Source organism: Symsagittifera roscoffensis, chromosome 1 (genome assembly GCF_963678635.1).
Source record: "Symsagittifera roscoffensis chromosome 1, txSymRosc1.1, whole genome shotgun sequence".
NCBI lineage: Eukaryota > Metazoa > Xenacoelomorpha > Acoela > Convolutidae > Symsagittifera > Symsagittifera roscoffensis.
In genome coordinates, this window is record NC_087062.1 from 17,114,977 (window position 1) to 17,142,408 (window position 27,432).

At 37.4% G+C, this 27,432-nt stretch overlaps 1 protein-coding gene across 1 annotated transcript; it reads left to right on the forward strand.

Annotated features, from left to right (window-relative positions):
* Nucleotides 1-64: 64 nt before the first annotated feature.
* LOC134856966 (cilia- and flagella-associated protein 251-like) lies at nucleotides 65-22,603 on the forward strand. The gene is made up of 4 exons (XM_063873280.1): nucleotides 65-688; nucleotides 17,986-20,618; nucleotides 20,932-21,112; nucleotides 21,774-22,603. The coding sequence occupies exons 1-4, from the start codon at nucleotides 242-244 to the stop codon at nucleotides 22,545-22,547; spliced, it is 4,035 nt and encodes a 1,344-aa protein (XP_063729350.1). The 5' UTR covers nucleotides 65-241; the 3' UTR covers nucleotides 22,548-22,603.
* The last annotated feature ends 4,829 nt before the right edge of the window (nucleotides 22,604-27,432 follow it).

Genomic DNA, 27,432 nt, shown 5'->3' on the forward strand with positions numbered 1-27,432 from the left:
TTATAAATCACCTGTCTTGATGATACCATTTCTGCACGTGCTCAAAACATTCGACCGAATGCATTAAAATACAATTGTTTTTCTTGTAGTTTTTAAAAAACATTTGATGCAGAGCGTTTAGTTTTGTAGCATATTAAAATTATCGATTCAGACTACCACGGTTTTTTTCATTTTTTTTAATTTTAGCTTTCAAAAACCTAGTTTATAATTTTGAAGAAATTTTAATCACCATCTAAAAATCATGGCAGATAATTCAGAGGAAGCGCCAAAACCCGAAGAAGAAAGTAGAGAGAGTTCGGGTGAAAATGCGCCGCCAGCCGAAAATGTTGTCGCGGGAGAGGAGGAGCCCCCACCGGAGCAGCCCGAAGAGCCAGAAAATGTTGAAAATGTTGAAAAACCAGAAATCGCAGAAGATGCAGAAGTTGAGGTAGAACCGTCAAAGGTTGCAGATGAGGTCGAGTCACCAGCAGTAGCGGCCGCTGCCGAAGCTGAAGTGGCCGCAACAGAGGAAGAGGCGAAACCAGATGCAGGCGAGGAAGGGGTAGAGGGAGAGGGAGAGGGAACGGGGGAGCCAACCGCAGACGAAGTGATTCGGGTTCACGAAGAGAAGGAAGAGGATCCGAAAGAAGTGGAAGCGGGTGAAGAGACTGGACATGTAGAGAGTGAGCGACAGGATGACGAAGAACAAGTTAGTTACTCTTATTGCTCAACGGGGTGTTTTTTGATATTAAATGGTCAGTTCCGGCTCTTTTCCAGTCCCCTCTTTGCGGTATGCCAAAAGGCTAATACTAAATTTCGAAATTGCCCAATTTAAAATGTTGCAAACGCTGGCTCTTTTCCAGTCCCCCCCCCCTTTCAAATTCAATACTGAAAAGTCTATTTAACATTGTCATAATGCAATGAAATTTGGCGTGGTGAACAAATCGACAATTTTGAACAGATTTGTTCTTCATACTTTACAGCGTAACATCACGCATTTAGCCGTAATAACACGTAACACATACATAAAACTCGGTATTTTGAAAGGGGGAGAACTGGAAAAGAGCCCAAACGCTAAAACAAACATGTCAGTGTGATCAAGTGAACAAATTTAAGCAATTTTTGGCTTTTTCTCATTACAGCTCTCCAGTAAATTATAACCCCTCCAGTAAAAAAAATATAGACGAAACAAACAAAACTGCTCGTATCAGGGCGAAGACCTGAATGTTTCGACTGCCTTTTATAGTTAAAAATAAATAACAAGAATAACAAGTAATTTAATAACAAGAAAAAATTAAAAGTAATGAAATAAAACAATTTTTTTAAGCTGAGTATTTTTGTGAAAATCATCCCCCCACACGCCATATAAAGTACAAAGTGATAGTAACAAATCAATAACAAATGAGCTTCCTTCAACCAATTTGAAACGATTTCTAAGACGGATAAAATTTCTGCTTACGCGTTAATAGCACAAAATATATCGTGCGTTAATTGTCCCAAATTGGCCAAAACGGCTGCCTTTAAACCCCAATAACTTTACGAAAATTGATCACAGGTGAAACATCTTTTCAAATTTAACCTGAGGATAGTAAAAACTTTTTTTCATGATAAAAAATTTTGCTCCTATCCAGTTCCCTCCTCCCCCCTCCGCCCCCCCCCCCCACTTTCCAAAATAACGAGTTTGGCTCTTTTCCTTTTCCCCCACCTGCAGTTTTTTACAAGTAAAATTACTGTTCCCATCAACCTATTAACAAGAAAGTTGGCATGCGGACTAATCAGGCCATGACAAACATTTTTGGTCTTTATAATTAAACCTTGTAAAACCACTCATTACATTATAAAATTGATGCTCATACGCGGTAGGGGGGAAGGAAAAAGAGCCACGAGTTTAATGTTTGTTTTACGTTTTATTACGGCTAAATGCGTGATGTTACGCTGTAAGGTATGAAGAACAAATCTGTTCACAGTTGTCTATTCGTTCACCCCGCCAAATTTAATTGCCTTTTGACAACGTTAAATAAGCTTTTCAAAGTTGAATTTGAAAAGGGGAACTGTAAAAGAGCCAAAAAAATTGTCAATTTTGGAGGGGCGATAAAGGGAAAGACCCTAAGTTTTACCCATTCAAATTGTGGTTGAACAATTCATGAACAAGTTTTTTTGTAGTTTTAGAAGAGAGGGAGGAATAAGATCAAGATATTATCACTTCCTTTCAAATAGACCACGCTAAGATTCCCAAGCTCACTTTTAGTTTGGATACCCGCATTGGAGTTCCATGAATAACAATCAAATATAATTGAGCTTTATTGTCATTGTCCTCAAAAGTGAAAAGAAACTATTATAATCATTTAAAAATGGATTCTAGTATTACCATTTTTCGAGGCAACAAAATCCATTTTGCAACTAACTCTATCATAATCGATTTTGTTTTGTGGAAATTGACAATGAAACTCAATTATTACCGATTTTATTCCACTTCTTTGAGATGCGAATTTAACCCACATAAAGTCTTTTTACGTTTTAAACTAAAGTTGGTTTTTTCTTGTTCATTTCAGCTTTGCGCAATTTTGATATTTATTTATTTTCTTAAGTTACTCAATAAGCCAATTTTGTTCCTTTCAACAATGTTCTTAAATTTTTAAGGGAGTAAAGGGGCCAACGTTTGGGGGAGAGGTTAATTGAATCTTTTTGCATGTTGAGTTCAGGTTTAGAAATGGAGCAGGCCGTAGACTCGCGTTGCAAAGTTTCCGCATTACTCATTTGATAAATTCAAAAACTCTTGCAAGATTTCGCATGACGCGAAACAAAAATAAAGTGGGAACAAATCTTTTGAATTTGATTTTCTAATTAATACAAATACCATTATAATAGATTACCAATGAATTCTAATGAATTATATTTTCACCAGAAATTTTTTTATTTAAAACTATTTTCAATCCAAATTTTTACCTGAGCGTAACATGGAAATCAATTATAATGACAATTTTTTAGATCACAAAAACTCTTTATAATCAATTGTTTCAAAACCCTACTTAAATGCGGGTGCGTTTTTGAGTCCCATTCAAAAGCTCGTTTAGAAGCTTGTACTTCAAGTGGATTAAAACAAAATGAACATTTTAAAACATTTTTTCATTGGATTTGCCGCTAAAACCCTCTCCAAAACAGAATTACCAAAAAATTACTCACTAAGAAAACCAAAAATCTACTTTTCAAAAAATTTATTTTCTGATTTTTAAATGGGACAATTGGTGGTTTTACAGAACCATACTTCTAAACAATGTTTCAAACGGAAACGGGACCATACTTCAAAACGAGTACCTAATTTTAAAATCGTTTTCACATCGTCCTTTCCCCCAAAACAAAAACGAGTGAAAGGGAAGGAAGTTATTTTTTATCAAAAAATTGGAAGAGAGAATGCTAATTGCCTAAATTGTTCCGACAAACTATTGACGGAAACCGGAAAAATACAAAAGACACAAAACTGGGACGGACCAATAATTTATATCTTCATTGAGTTCATGCACTTTTAATTGAAGGCTGTTGACTGTTAGGTGTTTTTTGCTAACATGTTGGAAGAAGACTCTAATTTATGACAATTTGTGTTTAACCTTGACCGTCTCAATTTGCACAATTGTATCGGAATAGGTTATCCACATCCCCATAAAATTTGAAATGTTGTTGAAGCCTAATGACAATCAATTTTATGCCCTCTGGATCTCCTATCCCATCTAAACCTCACCAATTTTTGAAAAATTTTCTTTTGTATTTTTTTCTTGAATGGGTAGCAGCGTGCAAATATTTTGTACCACTATAACTGCATTCAGCGGAATTAGTTAGATCCAAATAAATACAAGACAGCTCGTATCAGGGCAAAGCAAGAATCTTCCTACTGCCTTTTAAAGTCTATGAAGCAATAATATCATGAAAAAATTAAAAATAAGAAACTAAAACTAACTTTTTTTTATTTGACATGTTTTGTGAAAATCACCCCCACACGTCATATAAAGTACAAAGTGATAGGTTTTGCTCCTTTTAACAACTCAATTTTGGCAAATAAGCTTCTATCAACCAATTTGGTACGACTTCTAAGACGGACTAAACGGTTTCATGACGTTTTCCTTATTCCAAAATACCCTTTTCCGTTTTAACCAAAACTGTCTCACCCTATGTTTCGTTTCATCTAATGACAATTTACCCAACGCAATTTCACTCCATAGTTAAGGCAATTGCAGCTTAACATTCGCTTACGTTAATAGTGCGCGTTAATTGTCCCAAATTAGCCAAAATGGCAATATTTAAACCCCCATAACGTTACTAAAAATCATCACAGGTAAAATATCTTTTCACATTTAAGCTCGGATCAACAAAATTTTTGAATGATATTTAAAAAATTCGTCAAAAATGGCTAGTTAAAAAGTCTAAATTTTTCTGAAGAAAAAATACACCATGAGCACAAATATTCCGTTACTTTCGTTACGAAAGTCGGAACAACCAGCAAAATTTGTATATACTTGAGTTGAAAAGCGACTGAAAGTTTGCTGCAATTCTGCTGGCTTACGCTTTTGATTTTAAAGTTTAAATGTTGTAATCATTTCAAATACGTACACTGGTCATGTTGCTATTAATATCCCTTTTTGCCTTAAGAAATTGAGGTGGCTTCAATTTGAATACCACGATTTGTGAAAACTGTGGTATGAAAATTTTTTGATAATTTTTGAAACAATAACGATACTTCCACAGCTTCAAAAGTTTACTTAAGACAAAGCGCTTTTCGTGTTTTCAAAAAAACTCTAAAGACCAACCCAACCCTAGATGAGTATATTACAAAACGATAGCTTACCAGAGAAGAGAGACGAAAAACTTATTGAACAGGAACAAACAATTAAGTTGTAACTAAGCTCAGTGAACGGCTGTGAAAACAAAGTTTTTGTTCAGGGAAAAAGTGAATTGGAGTAAGTTATATTCTTTTCTAAGAGTTCTGATTTCAGATAGGTTTGACATCAGGGGCGGATTTAGGGGGGGGGAGGGCTGGGGGCGTACACCCCTTCCTCAGGGATTCGACCCCCTGCCAACCCAAAGGGTCCCCCCTTTGGTAATTTTTAAGAAATCCATTTTTGGCCGAACGACCCTAAAATTTTTCTGAAACGCCTTTTTGGACTGTTTTTTTAAGTTTTTGCCTGCGGCGCAGAAAATTTTGCCGAAAAAGGGACCAAACCATGCTTAGGGAGAGCTCAAAAATCAATTCGGTCGACCTAAAAAAAACAAAGGTCGACAAAATTTTCGAAATATTTTTTTTTGAAAATCCGCGCCCCCCCCCCTTTCGAGAAAATCCTAGATCCGCCCCTGTTTGACATATAAGTTAAAACTAAAAAGAAAAATATAACTATTTTTAGTTTGATAGACATTTTGATAGACATTTAGAAAAAATAATAAGTAATTGAAATTTTTTTCTCGTCGGTCCAAGTTCTTTAGCGGTTTGATGAGTAATGGCGAACCTGCGTCAACAAAATAGGTTCCCGGGTATCAATCTTGAACGCGTCTCTCCTGCGATACGAACGGAGTTTAAAAGACTGCATAATGTCTGTGCGCTTCAGTGCAATGAAGGCTCTCTTTTTCGCTAACGTCCGAGGACTTGTGCCTCCTAGAAACAACGCGTCGCCTAAGTCTTTATCACTTGTAGATGGCTTCAAATTTGTTGCATACACTCCCAAGCCGAGATTGCATTTGTAAATTGGTGTACTCGGATTGATTTGCTTGTCGTTCAAAATTGATTGCAAGTTATCTGGTACATTATAGAAATGTTCAAAGATATTAGTACCAAATTACTAGTGCGACTCACGAAAATAAAACTATTTAAGGAAGAAATTATTCAGAAATCGAATTAAGTTACAAGACATTTCTGAGTGCTCAAACTATTCGCAGATTTGCGACAAGTATGGGTTGTACAAGCCCATTATTGCAAATTGCACACATTTGTCACCTAAATGGTTCCCCTTACTATGTTAAGTACACGGTGATGTATCTTACGCCTAGTAACATAATAATTTTATCAAATAGCTCGCGTCAATGTGATTTGGAATGTTTCCTAACCGGTTCAATTGCCTTTTACGTGTTAATACTGTCAAGTTAACAAAAGTTTTTAGATGTCATGATTAATTAAGGTCAAAAATGGCTGGTTAAAAACCCAAGTTTGCGTGAAAAACTTGAGCTCAAATGTTCTGTCATATTTTTCGAAAGTCGGAACAAAAGTTCATTTAATCTCTGATTCTATCAAATTTTTAAACCAAATTTGCTTCCATGCAAATCGAGTAACCGTCAGAACAATCAGGACTTTGACCTGATATGAGAAGTATGCAAAAATTTGAACTTACTGTCCTAACTTGCCCTAATGCTTGTACAGACTTCAGCAATTTGGCCACTTAGCGAGAACTAGCTTGAGGCTGTTCATTAATTTTATCGAAAAATGTCCAAAGAAAAATCCCGTATGTCTTCTTCTTTGTGTATGTTTTGAACATTCCTTGTGTTGTGTAGTGGTAGTAATATTCTCCTTGATTCGTTTCCCATTCTGATTTTGATACCGTTAACAAAACTCCAGTGTCTGCTTTGCTGTCGTTCTCTGGATTTTCTCCTTCCTTTTCGGATTTATCTTCGCTTATCAATTTATTTTCAGCCGAAGTTGCGGGCACATCTTCAGCCGGAGCTATCTCACCTTCGGTTCCAGTTTTCTTATCTCCTTCAGTCTTACTTTCTAACTCACCTATGACTTCGCTTCTTTTGTCCTCTTCCAATGTCGTCATTGTTAACTCGGCTTCGGCTTCGACTTCGACTTCGACTTCGCTTCTTTTTCCCCCTTCGGTCGTCGTGGTTTCAAACTCGGATTCTCTTTCCTTGTTCTTTTCAGTTGTCACCGTTTCTTCACCATCAGCTTTTTGAACAACAATATTTTTTGTTCCGATTTCAACTTCTTCGTATTGAGAAGATTCACATGCTTCGTTTTCTTCTGCCAAAACTCCACATTCATTGATCTCTCCCACTTTTTGAATATCGATATTAGAAACCTGAACATGATGTTCTCTGCCTTTAAACACAGAAGAACTCTTTTCAGTCAGACTTACAGATGCTAATTGTTCTTCGTCGCCCAAAAATCCGACATTATTGTTAGAATATTCCAAAGTTGCATTATCTTCTTTTCTGCCTGTGGTGAAAGCATCATTTTCGACTGCATTTTCGCTTCTGTTTGGGGGAACCTCGTAAATTAATTTGGGAATTTTCTGGGATGAAGGAAAGTCAATTTCAGACAAACATCTCTTGACGCCTTGTTTTCCTGAAGCAGCTTCTTGTTCTTCCATGTTTTATGAAAAGTTTCAGCTATTTGGGGGTCAAAATTATATATCAGTAATAAATGAATTAAGATTGTTCAGTTCGACGTGGTAATTTCTCAAACCCAACAATCAGCAGTTTGTTGGTTCAGTTAGTTCAATTTAACGGCGTTTGATTTGTTTGTCATTCTGACCTTGGCTGCATAACTTAGTCTCAAGTAAAAGAGAAAGACCAGCAGACCGTGTAAGACCAATTTAACCAAATCTATTTTCTGTCGATACTAAACTTCAATGAAACCTTTAAAAATGGAATTTTAAAATATGGGAGCTGTTAGCAGGAGGAAAAACATGGTAGCTATGTTTCCTGGGTCTAGGACAACAAGCCGACGGGACTTCAAGCCGAAGGGACTTCAAGCCGAAATTAAAACTTTACAAGCACCCCAAAACGCTATTTTATCATCTGCAAAATGTTGCTTTTCTAAAAATTTGGCAAGTTTAGTCCATAGTAAGCGTTATTCATGACAATGCACCATTTGTGATTCGCATCCGTTAATAACATCAGCCGGTTTTTGAAATGCATAAATTATAAACATGAAAAATGCCTTCAACCATGTTTTACTTTTCAACTTTCCGGAACATCATTTGGAGGCTTAAATTATATGCAAACGCCAATAAATAGTGAAGAAAGATCATGAAATTCAGAAATTCTTCGAAAAAGTTTTCAAATTGTTCATATTTCACGATTTTATAAGGAATTATTCGGCTTGAAGTCCCTAATTTTACAATTCGGCTTGAAGTCCCGTCGGCTTGATGTCCGGCACCCATGTTTCCTCAGTATAAAGGAAGGAAATCATTAACAAAATTGCCTATATCCGCTGCGGGTCTAGGACAACAAGCCGACGGGACTTCAAGCCGAAGGGACTTCAGGCCGAAAATTAAACTTTACAAGCACCTCAAACCATTATTTTTTTCATCTGTAAAACGTTTCTTTTCAAAATTTCAGGCTAGTTTAGTCCATAATAAGCGTTATTTATGACAATGAATTACTTATGATTGGCATAAGTTAATAATATCAGCCGTTTTTTGAAATGCATAAATTATAAACAAGAAAATTACCTTCAACCGTGTTTTATTTTTCACTTTTCCTATACTTCATTTGGAGCTTTAAATTTCGTGAAAACGCTATTAATTACCGAATAAAGATCATGAAATTGAGAAATTCTTTTTAAAAAGTTTTCAAAATAACCTTATTTCATGACTTAATGAGAAAATTTTCGGCTTGAAGTCCCTAATTTTACGATTCGGCTTGAAGTCCCGTCGGCTTGATGTCCGGCACCCAGTTAAAACACGTAAATTGAACTGTTCGAATTTAGTCGAGTTCTATTTCTCAGAAATAGTATTAGAGAATTTGGAGGCGCAGCAATTGAACTGTTCGAATTTAGTCGAGTTCTATTTCTCAGAAATAGTATTAGAGAATTTGGAGGCGCAGCAATTGAACTGTTCGAATTTAGTCGAGTTCTATTTCTCAGAAATAGTATTAGAGAATTTGGAGGCGCAGCTATAAGCAGAATGATCTAAGAGCAGAATGGGTCCAGGAGCAGAAAAACATGTTGATTTTGATTTAAGTTGATTTATACGGGCTAATTGTTAAAACAATTATTAGAATCGTCAAAAAATACCAAGAAAATGATTAAACTAAGCATGAATTGAATAGTTTCATTAAATTTTTTGATTAAATTTTTTTTAAATCTTAATTAATTTACTCAAATTGTGCATAAAATATTCGTTTCTTTAATAATTTTGAAAATTCTTATACTTAATTTACCGATTAGTTTGTAAAAATTGATATTTTTTTGTTTTTCTGCTCTTGGACCCACTCTGCTCTTAGCTTATTGACTGGCCGCCGGAGAATCTGTTTGTCGCATCGTCTTTATAATTAGTAGCAAAAAGTTCGGACAGACAGAATTAATTAAAAAGAGCAAATGACCTTTTTCAGACAATTTTTGCATGCAAAAGCTAATTTTTCAGACTGAAAGTTTGTCTCAATGTCACCTAAAAATTCAAATTTGCATGCAAAAATTGCTCAAAATTGGCAGATTGCTCTTTTTAATTATTTCTGTCTGTCCGAACTTTTTGCAACTCTCTAAAAATCGCACCAAAAGTGGTTGCTGTCCTTCCAACTATCGTTTTATAGAGAATTCAAAAAGTTCGGACAGACAGAGTTAATTAAAAAGAGCAACTGTCTAGACATCAACGGAAATTAAAACTGAAATAAACATAACGTCGAAAGTTCATAAAGCAGAGTTAAGGAATCTACTTAACAACCCCCCTTTCAAAAAAAGGGAGGAGATCGTTAAAAAGATTACTTGCAGCGAACTTTCGACCAATCAGACTCCAGCAAATTCCGAATTTACATACAATGCTCTTGTGCGAACTTACTGTTTTTATTAACACGGGTGGAGATTCTTTAGTAGTTACAATAGGGGGGAAGGGGATTGTTAAGTTGATCCGAGTTTCGCTTAAAACCTATAGCCACGGAGGGCGATTGCATCCGAAGCGTCGAAACGTTTTATAGAAAAATCTGGATGTTAATAGCTGTATTTAAAAAGTAGGCTAGCTTAATCATCGGATAACCGACGATCTCGCATTTTGAATATGGTCTGACAAAAAATTCAAGGTTGTTCGGCTCCAGATTTTGCATGCCAAAAAACGTCGAAACGCACTGATTGCTCATTTTAATTAATTCTGTCTGTCCAAACTTTTTGCTACTAATTATACTTTTTGTTGTGATAGACTTATTAAATAGTTTCAGATACTTGAAATGTTTACCGGGGTAGCAATGGTTGCCCCGCGATAAAATGTCCGACAGAAGATATCACTTGCTCAAGACATCATCTTCAAAAAATCTCCTGATTGCGGATTCTCAAGCACGCCATCTTGATTTTCCAAATTTCAATATCTTGTCCCTACCTGGGGCCCGAATTGGTGCGGTCCAAAACTTCTTACCCGAGAAAGACAAATTCAACATCATCGCTCTGCTCATCGGCGGAAACGACGCCTTCAACGGAAAAGACCCCTCCAGTATACCTGCAGGCGACATTGCTGAAGAACTGTCGAAGCTAGCCGAGGAGCTGTGTGAACGAGCCAAAAAAGTTTTCGTCATCGGAATCCCTCATCGTAGTGAGAACCGAGCTCGATCTGCAAAAATAAACGAATTCCTAAGAAAGATAAAAGGAACTTGGAAATTTAGAGGAGTGAGTGAAAAAATCCACAGCTCATATCATTTGAAAACTGACGAAGTGCACCTCAGTGAAGAAGGTCTGAAGGGCATTAAAAGTATTCTCAAGAATAAAATCTTATACGATAAACATTCCAACATCTGCAATACAGAAGGACATCTGGTATATTACGAGTGTCGTTTCAAGAACTGTCAGTGCCCCTATTAACGTAAGTAGAAATAGTGAACCGCAGGCCTCCCCTTTTCGGGAACCACCAGGTTTGTCTATTTCTTCTTTTTCCCCTGAGTGAGCCACAGGCCTCCCCTTTTCGGGAACCACCAGGTTTAACTGTTTTTCTATCCATAGTATAAGCAAAAATGGGCAAAAACTGCAAAACATGTAAAAGAGGCTTTGCCGGCAACGAGAAAACATACACTTGTGTCGCATGCAACGCTCAAATGCATTTGGAACCAACTTGTGTTGGCTTGTCTCTAGTGGCCATAAATGGAATAAAAGAACTAGGGCCGAATGTCATGTTGCTTTGTAATACTTGTGTGCAAAATAATGAACGAGACAACTTTATAAGATGCAAAACCCTGGCCAACATAGACGAGAAGCTCTCAAACATTGATGTAACTGAAAGCCTTAAAAGCATGGAAAGAAGACTTACCGATTTAGTAGATCAAAAAATTGGAAATGCAATGAAAACGACATGCGATAAAGTGGAAAAAACTTATAGTGCCGTTGTAGCTGCTGAAACCACCACCCGGATAAATCAAGCTCAAACCACTCAACATGCTGCCAGATCTAACTCTGATCACAACATAAATCAAAGTTTTAGGATACAAGGGGTCAAAGAGGACCCTGAGAAAACAAAAGGAGAAAACCTTGTCCCAACAAATGACGAAGTAAACAAAATACTAGACATAATTGGAGTGAAGCCGAAAATAATAGAACTAAAACGACTGGGAAAATTTGATCGTAATCGAATGAAGCCAAGAACACTGCTGGTAACTGTACCTAGCGAACATGAAGCAAGACTAGTACTAGCAAAAAGCCGAGAAAAGCGAGAACAATTGGTCGAAAAAGAGGTCTACCTGCTACCAGCATTGACCAAAGAGAGTGCAATTAAAGAGAACGAAATCCTTAAGAAACGAAGACAACTACTAGATGAAGGCGTTCCTCGCGAAAAGCTGAAAATAAGGAATCTAGAATTGTTCAATGATGGTGTGAAAGTAACTATTGACACTGAAGTTCAGGAACCCCAGCATTGACTAGGATTCCTCAACATTCTGCAACTAAATACTAGAAGCCTAATCAACATAGAGAGAAGAACTAAGCTAGCAAATGCAATTGCAGTTGGAAATTTTAATGTCATATGCTTAAGCGAAACTTGGCTTAACGAGAATATTCAATCATCAGAGCTTTTTCTAAGTGAATATAACATCTATAGATCTGATAGAGCTATTGTGAGTGGTAAAAACTGTCACGGAGGGAGCCTAATAGCTGTCAAGAATAGTCTAATTACCGAGGACTTATCCACCAAACATGACATTCCTGATTCATGTGTGCTATGTAGTATAAAACTTCATCAATCTGAAATGATAATTGGCTCATTCTACAATCCGCCAAAAAACAGTAATTACAGATACAAAGTGCATGAATTTGAACAACTGATCAAAGCCATTCCTAAAAACAAACCGCTTCTCTTATGTGGGGATTTAAATTTCCCAGAAACAAACTGGAACACCCTCACCAGTACTGACGAGGAAGAAAACCAAATACTGCAAATTTTTGAAAATGGACTCTTTAGGCAGGCGATAGATTTCCCAACATGTGTGAAGAACATACTAGACGTAGCCTTTTATCGGAATTGCTATACAAGTGCCGAACAAGATTTTAACGTTTCCAAGATTTATGACTGCTCAGATCACAATGCCATAATGTTGTCTATTGAATGCACGGTATCAGAGCCGAAACCATACTTGGAAAATTTTAGAAGTTTTGGAAATGCCGATTTTGTAGGAATAAACAATTTTATAAACGAGAACCCATTTGAACCAGTATGCCACACAAACATTAACAAAATGCATGAGGAGTACACCCAATATTTGGATGAAATCATTAAGAGTTTTGTGCCTCTCAGAACAAGACATAGGAAATCACTTCCACCTTGGATAACAAGTAGCACTTCAAATTTGATCAAAAAGTCACAAACAAAACGGCAATCATGTATACTCAAACCGACCAACTACAGAAGACAATAAGTTAAACTGTTTGAAAATTTAGTAACTGAATCATCGGAATTGGACAGGAAAAACTACCAAGAGGAATTGTTTAGAACACGGAACACTAATGTAATTTTTAAACACCTAAAGAACTTGAATAAACATACAAGTCTTCCTAAGTTACTCATAAAAGATGAAGTTGAAAGCACAAATCCAAACGAACAAGTCAACATGCTAAATGACTTCTTTCATTCAGTTTTTAATCCTAAAGAAAGTTTTAGTATTAGAGATATTCAATTTGAAAATCCCTTGTTAACGAAATTTGATATATCGAAAAAGACAGTAAGTGAGATTTTATCAACTCTGGACGTAACAAAGTCACGCGGCCCAAATGGGTTGCCACCTAGCTTTTTTCAGAAAACGAACCGCAATATATGCAAACCGATGAACAAACTTTTGAGAAACGTAAAACGCCTACGAAAAATACCTGATTCATGGAAAACAGCTGCAGTTACTCCTGTTCACAAAAAAGGTGACCGAAAAATGGTGAACAACTATCGACCAGTATCGCTATTAAATATTGACAGCAAAGTCCTTGAAAAATGTATATACAAAGACCTGTACCCTTACTTTGCCTGGTATTTGACGAAACATCAACACGGTTTTACTAAAGGTAGATCAGTTTTGACAAACATGCTCTCTTTCCTGAAAGAAATATATGAAGCGCTTGACAATGACTCAAACGCAGAAATTGTAGCATTCTACACTGACTTTGCAAAAACCTTTGATAAAGTTCCGCATTTTGATCTACTTAAGAAAGTTGCACTTATAGGAATAGGAGGCTGCATGTTAGAGGTACTCTATGACTATTTGAAAAACAGGAAACAGTTTGTACGAGTAGACAATATCAGCTCAAAAGTTTTAGAAGTCACTAGTGGTGTTCCCCAAGGATCACTTTTGGGACCACTGCTCTTTTGCATTTTTATTAACGACCTACCTGAAGTACTCAAATTCTCTGAACCATATATTTTTGCGGATGATCTTAAACTACTTTCCATCAAAAAAACATCAATTGAAATTCAAGAAGATCTGGACAAAATTCAGCAGTGGGTAACTGAAAACAAAATGGAATTAGCACTAGATAAATGTGCAAAAGTAAGTTTTAGGGGCGGAGACGCTAACTCTATGCTTTTTGGTGTAGTGCTTGGAACATCGATGGTTGTGAAAGATCTGGGAATTTTTGTGTCGGGCGATTTAAGTTGGAAGGTACACATTGAAACAAGATTAAAGAAGGCAAACCAAGTACTGTACCTCCTGAGAAGAAACCTATCAGCAAAGATAAATACGTTTGTAAAGTTAGGCCTGTATAAGTCACTAATACTCCCAGTGTTATTATACGGACTCTCATGTACACATATATCGAGGGGGGATCAATTGCAGTTGGAGCGATTTCAAAAGAAAGTAATCCGTTGGATCACTGGAAATAAAACGGGAGTGTACATCAACGAACTACGCTTGCTAAACATTTTACCCCTGCCCATGTTCATCCAGCTAAATAACATCTTACTTCTTGCCAGTCTTGATTCTAATGAACGAAATGAAATAGTGTTAAACAGGCGAACCACACGGGCTAGAAATACAGAAATTTTTGAGATGCGAAAAGTGAGAACGGAAAAAGCGAGAAACGAATTTGTTTTCAGAACCAGTAGGATTGTAAATCGATTAGAACCATATATTCATTTTGATAAACGAATCGGCCTCAAGACGAGAATTTTAAACACGATGTGGAAATTTGTAAACGAGAGATTTTCAGAAATGACAACGTGCACGTGGCAATTATTCTGTGATTGTATCACGTGCAGAAACAAGTGGACATTGTTGTAGAGAAGACGCCGGGACCAAGAATCCCAACAGCAGTGCTGTGAATCCCCAACAACAACAACAACAACAATACAGGGTGTTTCAAATAAACTGTAATGTTATAAAAGCTTCTCATTTCATAACTGTTGATCAGTTCGACTTCAAATTCGGTGATATTATGTAGAACAGGCGGAGATTTGATAAAACTCAGAAACTGCGTTGATGAATTGAACTCGATAGTGAATACCCGCGATTTTCCAACTATTTCACGCTTCCACGCAACAAAAACATAATCGAGAAAAAAACATAAATAATCCAAAATAAATAATAATTATTTATTAATTTCTTCTGTGCCTCGATTCTGATTGGTTGAAACAGTATTTGTCTAAATACTGACCAGTATGAATACGCGGCTGTCTAAATACTGACATGTAACCGTTTCAAGGCCATCTAAAAATTGAAACTTGCAGGATAAAAATGCTTTAGCTGAACGCAAAATACCCGGGTCGAGGTGCTCACTTTGTTTCGACCGTCTCGTCCAAAAATCTGAATATTTCGACCAGCTCGACCAAAAATTGGCATGTTTCGACCAGCTCGTAGACGAGCTTAATATGCAATGGTCGATCACTGTCGATGCACAATCGAGCATGTCCAACACAACCAAAAGATAGGTCGATCACAGTCGAAACCACTCGCAAACGCTGCCAAACCCAATAAACGGACGAGTATAACATAAGTCAAACACTTGCAAAACATAGATAAATCCAGTCAAAATATAGAAATAGTCTGATTAAAAAATGAATAAACTCGTCAAAATTTAAGATTAGGAAATCGTCAAACATGGCTAGTTAAAACGATCTGATTAAGAAATGACCAAAATTGTCAAAAATTGAGATTAAGAAGTTGTTAAAAAGGGCTAGTTACAATGTCAAAATTTGTTTGAAGAAACAAATCAAACTGAGCCCAAATATTCGGTTGCTTTTGTTACAAAATTCGGAACAAAAAGAAGATTTTCAGGTTCGAATACAAAAAAAAACTGCTCGCAGCACTCAAAACTGCTGCGGATATTTTCATTGTTTTTATAGAGCTGTACGACCTGAAGTGTCTAAGCAAGCTTATCACTTTCTTGAGCAAGCAATTTTCTTTATTCGTATCAAATCATTTAAATTTTTCGCTCATTTTCGAAAAAGATTTGTATGTTGTTCCGACTTTTAAAGAAATAGAGTGGCTAGTTGATTTTTGTGCTTGTGACAAAATTTTTCTCCCATGCTATCTGAAAAGCATTGATATACCAAATTTTAAGTTAAACAAAAATCACCTGTGTTTTTGATACATTAGATAGGCTTGAAATTCAGTATGGCGTTAAAGTTATTGCACTCTTTTCTTTCGTTTTTTTTAAGTCGAAAGTGTCGACATATCTCGGCTCAAACGTTAGCACTGTTTGAATTGATGGTTTTTCTTTATTTATCCACAATCTGTTTTACTAGACTGAAGGTTTCTTAGATAGACTGAGGGTTACTCTGAGATTGCTTCAGTTTACGGCGTTAAAAGTTTTCGTATATTTTTAGAGGTCAGTTATTTGGTTGTGTATGTCATTTCATTCATAATTGTCTTTTCAAAAAGTATTTTTGTCAACGATTAATTTTGAAAATTAATTTCAACAATCAATTTAGTCAACGATTAGTTTTGAAAAAAAAATCGATTCTCTTTGGCAAGGTTTTTTTGGCACTCCTGTACTTCGGCGCTCTTTTATTTGGCCAATAACGCTTGCGTAAAGTACGAAACATTTATTTTGAAAAATATATTTTACTTTTTGACTTAGCTGTCGCGCACGCAGTTTAGTCTACAAGATTGCATGCTGCTTTTAAAAACTGTTATTTAGCCGAATTGAGTCTCAGATTTGCTTAGCAGTTGCTGGCTAAATAGAAAACAAGACTGGTCGTATCAGGACAGAGCCCTGATTGGTCCAGCTGCCCTTTAAGGTCTATGGGGCAGTAAAAACATGAACAAAATAAATGTAATAAAAAATGATTTTTTATGTTGAGATTTTTTGTGAAACTCAACGCCCACACGCCACTTAAAGTAAAAAAAATGGAAGATTTTGCTGCTAGTAACAAATTAATTATTGCGAATCAGCTTCTTTTAACCAATTTGGAACGATTTATAAGACGGATTAAATCTCCGTTAACGCGTTCAAATATATCGCGCTTTAATAGTCCCAAATTGGCCAAAATGGCAAAAATCAAACCCCCGTAACTTTATAAAAAAGGATTACAGGTGAAATATCTTTTCAAGTTTAAGCTCAAGACAACGATACCTCTTGAGTGATATAAAGAAATTCCGACAAGAATGACGAAATTTGTCCCCGAGCATAAATATTCCGTTACTTTCGTTACGAAAGACGGAACAAAAATAGCTAATCCGAGAACGCATTTCACACTTTTCGCAAACTATTGCACCACTAGTCGCAAACTAGTGCTAATTGATTGCTGGTTTGTTGATGATTTTCCTGCGGGCACTGTCGACTATCTGACAATATACGACATCAAAAATTCGGATGTTTTTTTTCCAAATGATTCGATTGAATTAAAGTTTTAATTCTATTTCGAGTTTCAGTAGTTGTTTCGATGTTGCGCAGTGTTTTCGAAATATTGAGCCTGGGTTCCTTTTAAGCGCTTGCTTATAAGGTTAAACTATTTTTATCTGGTGAAACGCTTAAAGTTTTGTACAAGTAAATGAGCATAATGACGAGCGCGCCAGTGTGAAGAGCATGCATAAATATGAAATCATCTAGCACTTTATTGAATCTACCACTTCACATACTATGGCCTCGATTGAAATTTTTTGGGCTCATTTTTAAAGATTTATGAGAAAGACAAGAGTAGCGATCGAGTATATATCATTACACCCTTTCCGGTTATAACTTTGCTTGTAAAATAAAACTCCAAGAAACATTTTCTTGCAACAAAAATGGTTTTGCTTTCCAAATAGATTATGACTAGGGGCGAAGATTATGATAGTGGAAAAAGCATGAAAAAAATCACACAATAAGTAACTGATCAAGTTAATAGTTAGGAAACACTAACTAGACTTCCCCCTTCGCATTAATTTCATTCAGTCCCTCCATAAAAGATATTGAAAAACAACAGTTTTTAAAAACTCTTCGTTGCGTTTCTGGGAGGATTTCCCAGTTCGCAAATTTACGGTTCTACACAGCAGCCGGCTATACCCTTGGTATACTATTTTTTTAAAGGTGATGCACTAGTTTGCCAAAACCTGCACTATTTTAAAACTAGGAAATACTTTGGCTTGCGTCGCTCTGATAGACTTAAGTTGAATTATTCTCATAACTGGACTGTAATCAACTCAATATTTTTTTTTCAGATTCAGCCGGGCAAGGAGGGGGAGGGAACAGTTAATGAAGAGAACTCTGGAGACAAAATTGAAGAAGATGGTCAAGACGAACCACCGAAAGAAAAGGCGGAAGACGATGCTGGGGCCGATGAGACAGTCGAGGAGCTGAAAGAGCCCGAAGACAACAAAGTAAACGAAGAAGTTCCTGCTGAAACTCCTGGAGATGAAAATGCTGAAACAGTAGCAAAAGTTCACGACGAGGAAGATGACGCGAGTAGTCAAGAGGGAGAAGAAAACTTAGACAATGATAGAGAAAGCATGGCTAACAAGATGCTAGGCGAAGCAGATTCTAACCATATTGAAGATGAGTACATAACAGATCAAATTCCATCCGACAGAGTGCCCGAGTTCCAGAAACCGGGAACTGAAACGATTCCAGAAGGAGGACAGGACGTGGAAACAGAAGGGAAAATAAAACCGGATGATACAATCGTCGCACCTGTTGGACCAAACGCGCAAGAACTTTCTGAAATGCGAACAGAGCAAGAGACTGTTCAGAACGAGGGAACAATGGGAACAGAAGGCGAGGGTCAGAAAACCTCCCAGCCAACAAGTCGTGCAGGTGGTCATTCATCAGACGCTCATTTGTCCACAACAACAGAAGGTCCTTCTACCGAGCCTCCACCGGCAGGTCAGGTTAAAAAAGAGCAGCCGGAGAAAAAGAGGGGATCGTCGGCAAACTCAAAGCCGACTGCCAAACAGTTAAATCATTGCTTGAATCTCGACTGGTGCTTCGGGGTGAACAAATATTGCCCAGCTCTAAACATGCTGTACAAACTAAACGCGGATGATCCTGGCCGTGATTCGGTTTTGTACACGTGTTCGAATATTGCTGTTTTGTACGACTTCAACGAAAACACTCAAACATTACTTCAAGGCCACAGTCACGCAATTACATGCACGGTTACAAGCGAAGATAAACGCTGGCTGGTGACTGCCGATTCTGGGAAGTTCGCGTCCATAATTATTTGGGATACCTTCACTTTCATCCCGGTTCAGACCATTTTTGATCCCCATCCGAGTGCTGACGGATCTGGCGATGACACAGGTGTCGCAGCAATTGCGATGACTAATGATGCCAAGTATATAGCTAGTGTCAGCTCTTCGACTCCACAATCTGTCAGCATCTGGGATTGGACATCTCGTAGTGGTGTCAGCGCCACCGCAAGTGTCACTCTGAGCCTCCATGACACTCATGTTCAAACGTTCATCAAGTTCAATCCAGCTAATCCATTTCAGTTGGTATCTAACAGCCAAGATCAAGTCGTATTCTACCTTTGGGACGGTGCTGAAAACTTGAACTACCATGACCCTAAAGTGACCGATAAGGACTTCAATAGATTTGTCGGTACCTTCAGCCAATCTATTCACGCTCCTGGAAGTAAATGGACGTTCACGGCAACGAGCGCTGGCAACGTGGTTGTTTGGGCTCCTGACAAGGCTCTGGACCGACAAGCTGCTAGCACCCCTTCGGCACTATACAAACTAAAAGCATTCAAACTTGTGAAGCTGCAAGAGCGAGCCTTAACGGTATTGACAACCCATGACCAATACGTAGTCACTGGTGATATTGCTGGGTGCATTAAGTTCTACGACAACCAATTAAGAATGATCAATTGGTATCAGGACTTCGACAGAATTGGCCCCATTAATTCAGTGTCGTTCGCGTACTGTCCAGGGTTTCCGTTCACGGTAGCCAGGAACAACAAAATGCCGACAGATGCGACAATTGAAGCGAATAAATTTCCCATTAAAGATTTCATCATCAGCACCATAACTGCCAAAGTAGGAAAGGTTCAAAATGACGGGACTGAACTAGTAATGATTTCACAGGAGCACGATGAAGCAATCTACGCACTGGCAGCGCATCCGAAAAGGTCGCACATTTGCATGGGAAGTTTTGCAGGTTATATCAAAGTCTGGGACTATGAGAAGAAAAAAGTCGTGTGTGATCTTAAGCTGAAACCCAAACAATTAGTGACATGTTTGACCTATGACCCCTCAGGTACCTTTATCGCCTTTGGGTTTGACGATGGAAATGTTCGGGTCATGGATTCTTTGACCTTGGCTGATGAACTCAAACAACCTTTTGCCATGTCGCAAAAGTCAATCACCCATATCAAATTCTCGCACAATTCTAAATATCTCGTGACTGCAGATAAAGACTTATGCGTGGTTGTCTACAAAGCTCAGTTTAGCGAAGGTTCGGCGCCATTTGTTTTCTTCGGCAAAAACCGAGCGCACTACAAAGAGATCACGGAAATCATGTTCGGAGTCGCACTGGAAAACGAGTTTCCACGACTTATGTCAATCGGTAGAGACAGAGTGCTAGTCGAGTACGACCTTGAAAACAGTTCGGAAGACGACATCCGAATTGCCAGCACTAATAAAATCGAGCAAAGCGGGGTACCTTTGAGTCTCGCGTGGTATCCGCCGGTTATGAAAGAGGATTTCTTGATTACAGCGAACGATCAGTTTAAACTGAAGTTGTTCAATTCGACTACCAAGATGTGTAGGAAAACTGTTCTCGGGCCGACTTACGGGACGCCGCTGACCAAACTGGCGGTGCTTCCGCATATCGAAGACCCATTTAAGGAGCCAAGGTATAAAGCTAAAATCAGATGTGAATGCACAAAACATGCAAATAACTAAAACTTGCGAAAAGTTTTCAAACAATTGATATGCACACTTTTAATTGTAACAACGCACGTAAATGAACAACTTTCAGAAAAAATTGAAGTTTTCAATTGTTTCAACAAAAAGTTGTTCTGAACGCAACGCATATTTGTACTTTCTGTATATTATGCGCAAGCTTCAAAATTCCTAATATTCTTGTAGAAACAATTATTTTTAGCCAATATTTGGAAAATGTTTTTGTTTTGAGCATTTATTAAGTTTTTTTAATTACTTTTATAGGTACATTGCGTTCGCCACCAAGGACAGAATAGGCCTGCACAAACTGCCAGTGAATGGGAACCCACATGATGCTATGGTGACAGTAGCCCACCCTCAGGGCATAGCAGACATCTGCTGCAGCCACGACTCCAAATTTATATTCACTGCAGGCGGAGTGGACTGCACGGTCCAGATGTGGCAGGTACTGAGGCAAGGATGGGGTAGTGGGATAGTGGGGAGGGGGGTTTCTTTTATCAAGTCTTTTTCTGTGATATACAAGCATACCTTGTAATTTTTGATACTAATGCAAGAATAGGTAATCTTAGCCACATTTAATAATATCCTATGCTCAAAAATTTTGCTAGGATGTGTATTTCTTTCACCACCTTATTTGATATTCAATTGTGAGAAGGTTAGTTACAGTACGAAATATAAAAGCTTGATAAAACTATATTGAAATAAATAAGGAAAACTATACCCTTCCATTCTAAAATAGTCCATTTTATCACATTGGTTTTTTTCAACTACCCGAAATTTTTCGTCCCCATCATTCCAAAATAAATGATTCCCAATTCACGATAAAAAACGCAAGATAATCGCTTAAAAGGAGACTGTCTTGTCCGTCCGTTACTTTGTTTCAATTCCTCAATCTGCAAGTTTCATGTACCCCTCCCTCAATAGACCGCCAAATTTGAGAGATCTTTTAACCCGGCAGTTTTCAGTTTCAGCGTCAGATAATTCCCCACCAGCAAGGCAAATGTTCTCTTTTTAATTATAGGGGTAACACATTTGCACTTTTATACTTTCAGAAATTGCATTTTCATAAATGTTGGATTATCTTTTCACTTTGTTCCATTTTCCAGGTTCACTTTCCTGCTATTGAGGCCTGTTCTAAGCTAGGCGGCGAAGACCTAGTCCCTTTCTACGACCTAATGCAGGGAGGAAGGGAAGGTCAACTGTTTAAAGAACTCGAGGACTACTTCTATTACGCAATGGTCAGGTCACAAGGGGTCAACACGATGAAAAAACGACATGTCTCCGTTACTATTCCGATCAGCGAGATCCCATTTGTAATGCGAGCTCTCGGATTTTACCCAACCGAACAGGAAATCGAAGACATGCTGAATGAAATTAAGTTTTCAAAGTACGTGGAGACCGGAAATTACGTAACTGACATCGACCTGAACACTTTCATAAAGTTGTACGTCAATCATCGTCCAGCTTTTGGACTGAACCCGCACCTAATTGCCGAATCTTTTGAGCATCTCGGAGTCATGGACCAAAAAGGCCATTACATAATCGATCGCGACGACTTCATAGAGATACTTCAAAACCGAGGCGAGCAGCTCAACGATTCGGAGCTAGCCGAGCTCATTTCTGTTCTGCTCGGAATAAGCCCTGAAGGATCGGTTTCTGAGATCAAAGAGTTCAAAGCGATCGAACAAGACCCGGATTTACTTGACCGACTACCGGTAGAGATTTCGGCCGATTTGTTTTCGACCACACTTCTCGGCTTTCCGGTCTCAAGTATCATGACCAATACCAGCGTTGAAGAGTCTGATAAGGGATCAAAATTGACTCCCCAGGCATCGGCTAAAAGTGTGCGTCTTGTGACTACGGGAACTCAAGCAGAATGATTCAAATTGAATTGCTAAAAATATTTCCATAAATCTAATAGATTCTTTTCTTCAAATCTGTTTTTCATTAAAAAATGAAAATTTTCCTTTGATTTTTTTCTGAAGTATCGGCGTAATCACGTAAAACCGTATGAGATATAGCACGCCATAAAGTTCATTGCTTGATGATCAAGTTTGCTGTCCAATTTCAAATCTACGGTTTCTTTTCTCATATGACTCAATTAAAATTTCGAAGAGACAAGATTTCATACTTTCATATGAAAGTTGACTTTCATATGAAGATTAACTCTAGTTCAGAGTTATAACTGCATTGCTAAAACTGGCTGAACGGTCGCCATATTGCCTCTTGTGGAATCCGGTGAAAAGATCTGCGACATCATGAGCTAATTTCAACTTTTTCTCGAGGGAAGGAGGTGAGTTTATGTCCGGGGTGGCTCACTCATAGAGTAAATTCAGATAAGGTACAAAGTCTGTTCGTCACGGTATCTTATTTTCGGCCTTATAGATTCGCGCAACTTCTTAGTCTTATACCAATATTACTCTTACTCTTATATCTCCCAAGTCTCACCAGATTTAGTCTTATGGATTTTGTCTCAGGAGATAGTTTTATCAATAATATAATTGAATATCAATACTAGTTTTAAACTGGTTTCACCCATGCGGCGTTTAGAGATTTTTTTAATTTTCAAGTATGTTCTTTGTGAAGGCTGGATGGAGTAGTTTCTTGATTCTTGGGAGTAAATTTGTTGAAGCAGTGGTTGCGTGAATGAAGAGAAAAAAATAGTTGCTCGTGATGTGGAGTAGTTGTCTGCATGGAGAGAGAAGAAGTACAGTTGCTCACATGTCTTAACTGGGTTTCGGGTATCGTAATTGAATTGAGACATCTGGTCAAGTTTGCAGAGTTCATACAATGGTGTATCGGTATCATTAAGTAGAGCGAGACTACGTGCAATTTCAACTATTCATCGAATAGCGAGATAGGCCTTGACTTCTCTGTGTGAAGCGCCAAGACACTAGGATTCGTATTGAGTTCCACATTGAGTTGGTCCTTTTGCTGCTCGTTTCTTGTGCTCAAAAAGACGTTTTACAAAATTTATTTGTAAGTTGAGGGTCGGCATCTTGGCATGTGTGGACATAAACTGCGAGCGACGCCATTCTAGTGGGCGAGACCAGAGAAGTATAATTGTAACGGTCTCGTTGAGCAGGGTCTCTTTTCGTGTTCAAATTTTTGTTCTTTTTTATCAAGTGTTTTTCTCTTTTGCTCCTTGGTTGTTTTCTTTTTATAAACAAAGTGTTTTGTTTTTTTTTGTGGTTATTTTAGTAATTTTGTGTTTCAATTGGTTTTAAAAAACGTTCATTCGAGGTTCAAACGAATAATTTATCCAGGTTTTATCCGGGTTCAATCTGGGATGGTTCAATAAAGTTTTCTCAATTATGCGGTTGGTTTTGTGGCAATAATAAGCTGCGTTAGTTAGCTTAAGCTTATGTATAATTCCTTCCAGTCGGGTGAAGAGAAGTTTTCAAACCCGTGAAAACAAGTTGAACTTTTTATCAGTTAATTTCCAAAACTTGAAATTTTTTTATTAAACCTTTCTACGTAGGCTAGTGACTCACTTTGTTTGGAAACAGTGCGTCAAATATGGGCAAGTGAATTACAAATATTCAATTTTTATAAAAGAAGCAGACAGAAAAAGGTAAGTTTTGATTAATTTCCTTGTCATTTTTCATTTACTGCTTCATATTTGATTTTTACGAATTTTCATCAATTTGTTGCTCTTTTAAAATGTTTAATTCTCTGATACAATTTCTGATACATAGGTAGGTTAAAAATGAAAGTTTAACTAGAGTCTGATTTCTCTTTTCATTTTATTCTTTTAGATGAATAACTGGTGAGATCCTAATCGAAAAGTTAAAACAGATCTGTAAAAATGAAGAGTGATTTATTTATTGAAATAAGCGATATTAAAAGTTCATATTTACCAGGAACCTGGATCGGGGTAAAATCCATAAAGCAAGTTAGTCTTAAAGGTGTCGGAAGTTATTAAAAGCTTAGCAAATATGTGGGTTACGTTTTTAGTGCGAAGCAGTGGCCAAAAAAATTCAAGCGCCCAGATGATTTTGACTTCTTCTGTGACAGCTGAAAACTCGTGGTTGGAAACTTTCATGGGGTTATAGAGTTTATGGTTGAATTTTATGTTGTGTATGTTTTCTAGTAGTGCAATTTTCGATTAGTTTTATGTACTTGTGCGGGATGAGGAAGCGGCGGGAGCCTTCAAGTGGGAAGTTTTTAGTAAGGGGACAAAAGATATACATTTGTTTTACAGGGTCATAGTTACGGAGGATGTTATGTAGGTTAATGGACTTTATACAATATGTGAAATTTTTGAAATAGGATGATGTGTATTAAGAATTAATGAACATTAAGCGATGGTGGTAATTGCAAGATGGTGAATTGTGAAGGTAGTGTCGTTGGATGAATTTTTAATAAGTGTAAGTGTGGGTCAGTTTAGGTTTCAACATAACTTCATGTGAGCAGTTACTAGCTCCTTTTCTTTTCGTGTGAGAAAGTTAAGTGTCAGTGCAAAATGATCGATTTTGTTGAAGAATGGTTCATTAACTTTAGTGTTTGTTAGTGCGCAGTCGATGATGTGATCGAATTTCTTGTTTGTGTTGTCGCGGTGGAAATTTTATTCTGATTTGGTAAGAATTTTTTCACTATAATGTGAGTTGATGTTAGGGTCAGTGTCGTATGATGAATCTTCCATATTTTGGATGACAGTGTGACCATAACGGTTCATAAAGAGTCGATAAGCTTTTTGTGCAATGAATCGGTTGAGTTTTTGATTTAAGCCTGCGGTTCTGAATTAATTCAGGTTAAGTGTGTTAGTTAGTTGGTGAATAGTTGAATTGCAAAGCTCATCATCATCGGCGTTTTTCCTTACTGGTACTTTTAGTGGGTCAGTGAAGTTATAATAGGAAGTTCAGTAAAGTTTAGGGAAAGTGTTCATTTACATATTGGGCTTGTTGGGATGGCTTTCTCCATTGTAGTAAGTATATCGAGGGAAAAAAGGAAGGCTTTCAATTAAAAATCCGGCGCATTAATTTGTTGTGGGTGATAGTGGAGAAGTTGTGCTGATGATGGGCAGTTAAAATAGAATTGTGGTGTTCCATTTGAGTGTCTTCGTTTAATAAAGTTTCTCTGTGCGCGTGTAGTGGCTATATCGACAGCGGGGATGGATGATTCAGAGGCTGAAAAGAGTGAGTTAGCTGATGAGTAGTTACCGAAATAGTGCCGTTGTGAATTTGCTGTTGGTGAGTAATAAAACCGAATAAATCATGTTCTAACTGGGGGTCTGTGATAAGGCAAGGTACATCGGGCGCATTTCTTGAAAGAGGGGAAAGATTGGAGTAGCTTCAGTGTGCTAGGAAGCGGATGTAGAGTCAACATGTGTATGGGGAGTTATGGGTTGAGCTGGTGGTTGCGAAAAATCATGTGGTGAGTCCATGCGTGGTGAGCTAGAAGAAAAACTGTGTAGGTGAAGAGGCAGGAGCTGAAGCTGATATGAGAGAATCGTGGCGTTGGAGATTAGATGGATAGGAAAAAGAACAGTTGAGAGATCCAACTTGGCGACTCACCGTGGGCTAAAAAGATGATTATTTCGAGAACGAAAATTCAAAGTGTGTGGTTTTTCTACAATTTTTTAAATATTTATCGTCAATAATTCTTCTTGAAACTAAAACAAATTTATATACGACGATTTCTATGTTGCCATGCCACTTGAATAAAAAAAATTTTTTTATATATATTTTTTAAAAATTGGGTGTATTGTAAAACAAACTTACATCCTCTCCAAAGAATAAGGACAAAAAGTCCATTGTTTCTTGTGAAACCGCATTGACTCCACTCCATGGGCTCCATAGTTTCTTGGCGAGGAACCTACTCTGAAAGGAGCCCAGCTCAAATAATTCCTCGGCATTCAGTACCGGATAATTAAAGATATAACTCCGTTCCATAAATATCATAAATTCCATACGCGTTAAGTTTGCCCCTTTCTCTACTATCCCGTCGTAGATTGCCACCCTTCTCTCGACTTCCTTGTCCTCCAGCAAGGCTTCATGTTTGAAATTTAGCTCATCCCGTAAGTTCAAAAACTTCTCCGGGAAGTCCACCAGATTATCTTCAGGATCGATAAAATTCTTTCTGGACGAAGAAAAATTTTTTTTGAGGATAAAATACAGATAGTTAAAACTGAACGGAAAGCAAACAAATAATGTTGCTTTTAGTCCTCTTTTATGAAGAGATGTTTTTTTTTTCATTTTCCTCCTCCAATAGGGAAGGGAAATGCAGTTGTTAAAATTTAACATCAGCATAAACGAATAAAAATCATTTCACTGCTAAATCTCAACAAATCAAAACTAAGTGGAAAAACCACGACATTAAACCAGAGTGAAAAAAACCACAACATTACAAAACGAATGGCGAAGGAGTTACGACCTAAAAAGAGTCACTTCCGAAAGACGCCGAATAACAACGGCCAATCAGAGCTTAGAACCAAAAACAGCCTTTAAAAACTAACTGATATACAGTTGTTTTCATTCTTGCTCAATTCCACATCTTGCATTCAAAACCTCCTCTCTCTCCAAAAATAAATCTGCTGAATTCCTCAACAAAAATTGAAATCTAACTCAGATTTCCCATCACAAAAAATCCACAAAATGACAAATCCAAATAGTGAACTAGAGGAAGGTGAACTAATGGACTAAGATCTTGTTCTAACCACTCTCGAGGAAATGCTTAAAGTGAGTACTTTTAAAAATTCTTTTGCTATCATTCAACACCAAAAAATAAATTTGCAAAAAATTTATTTGGTTGGTCTTTTAACTC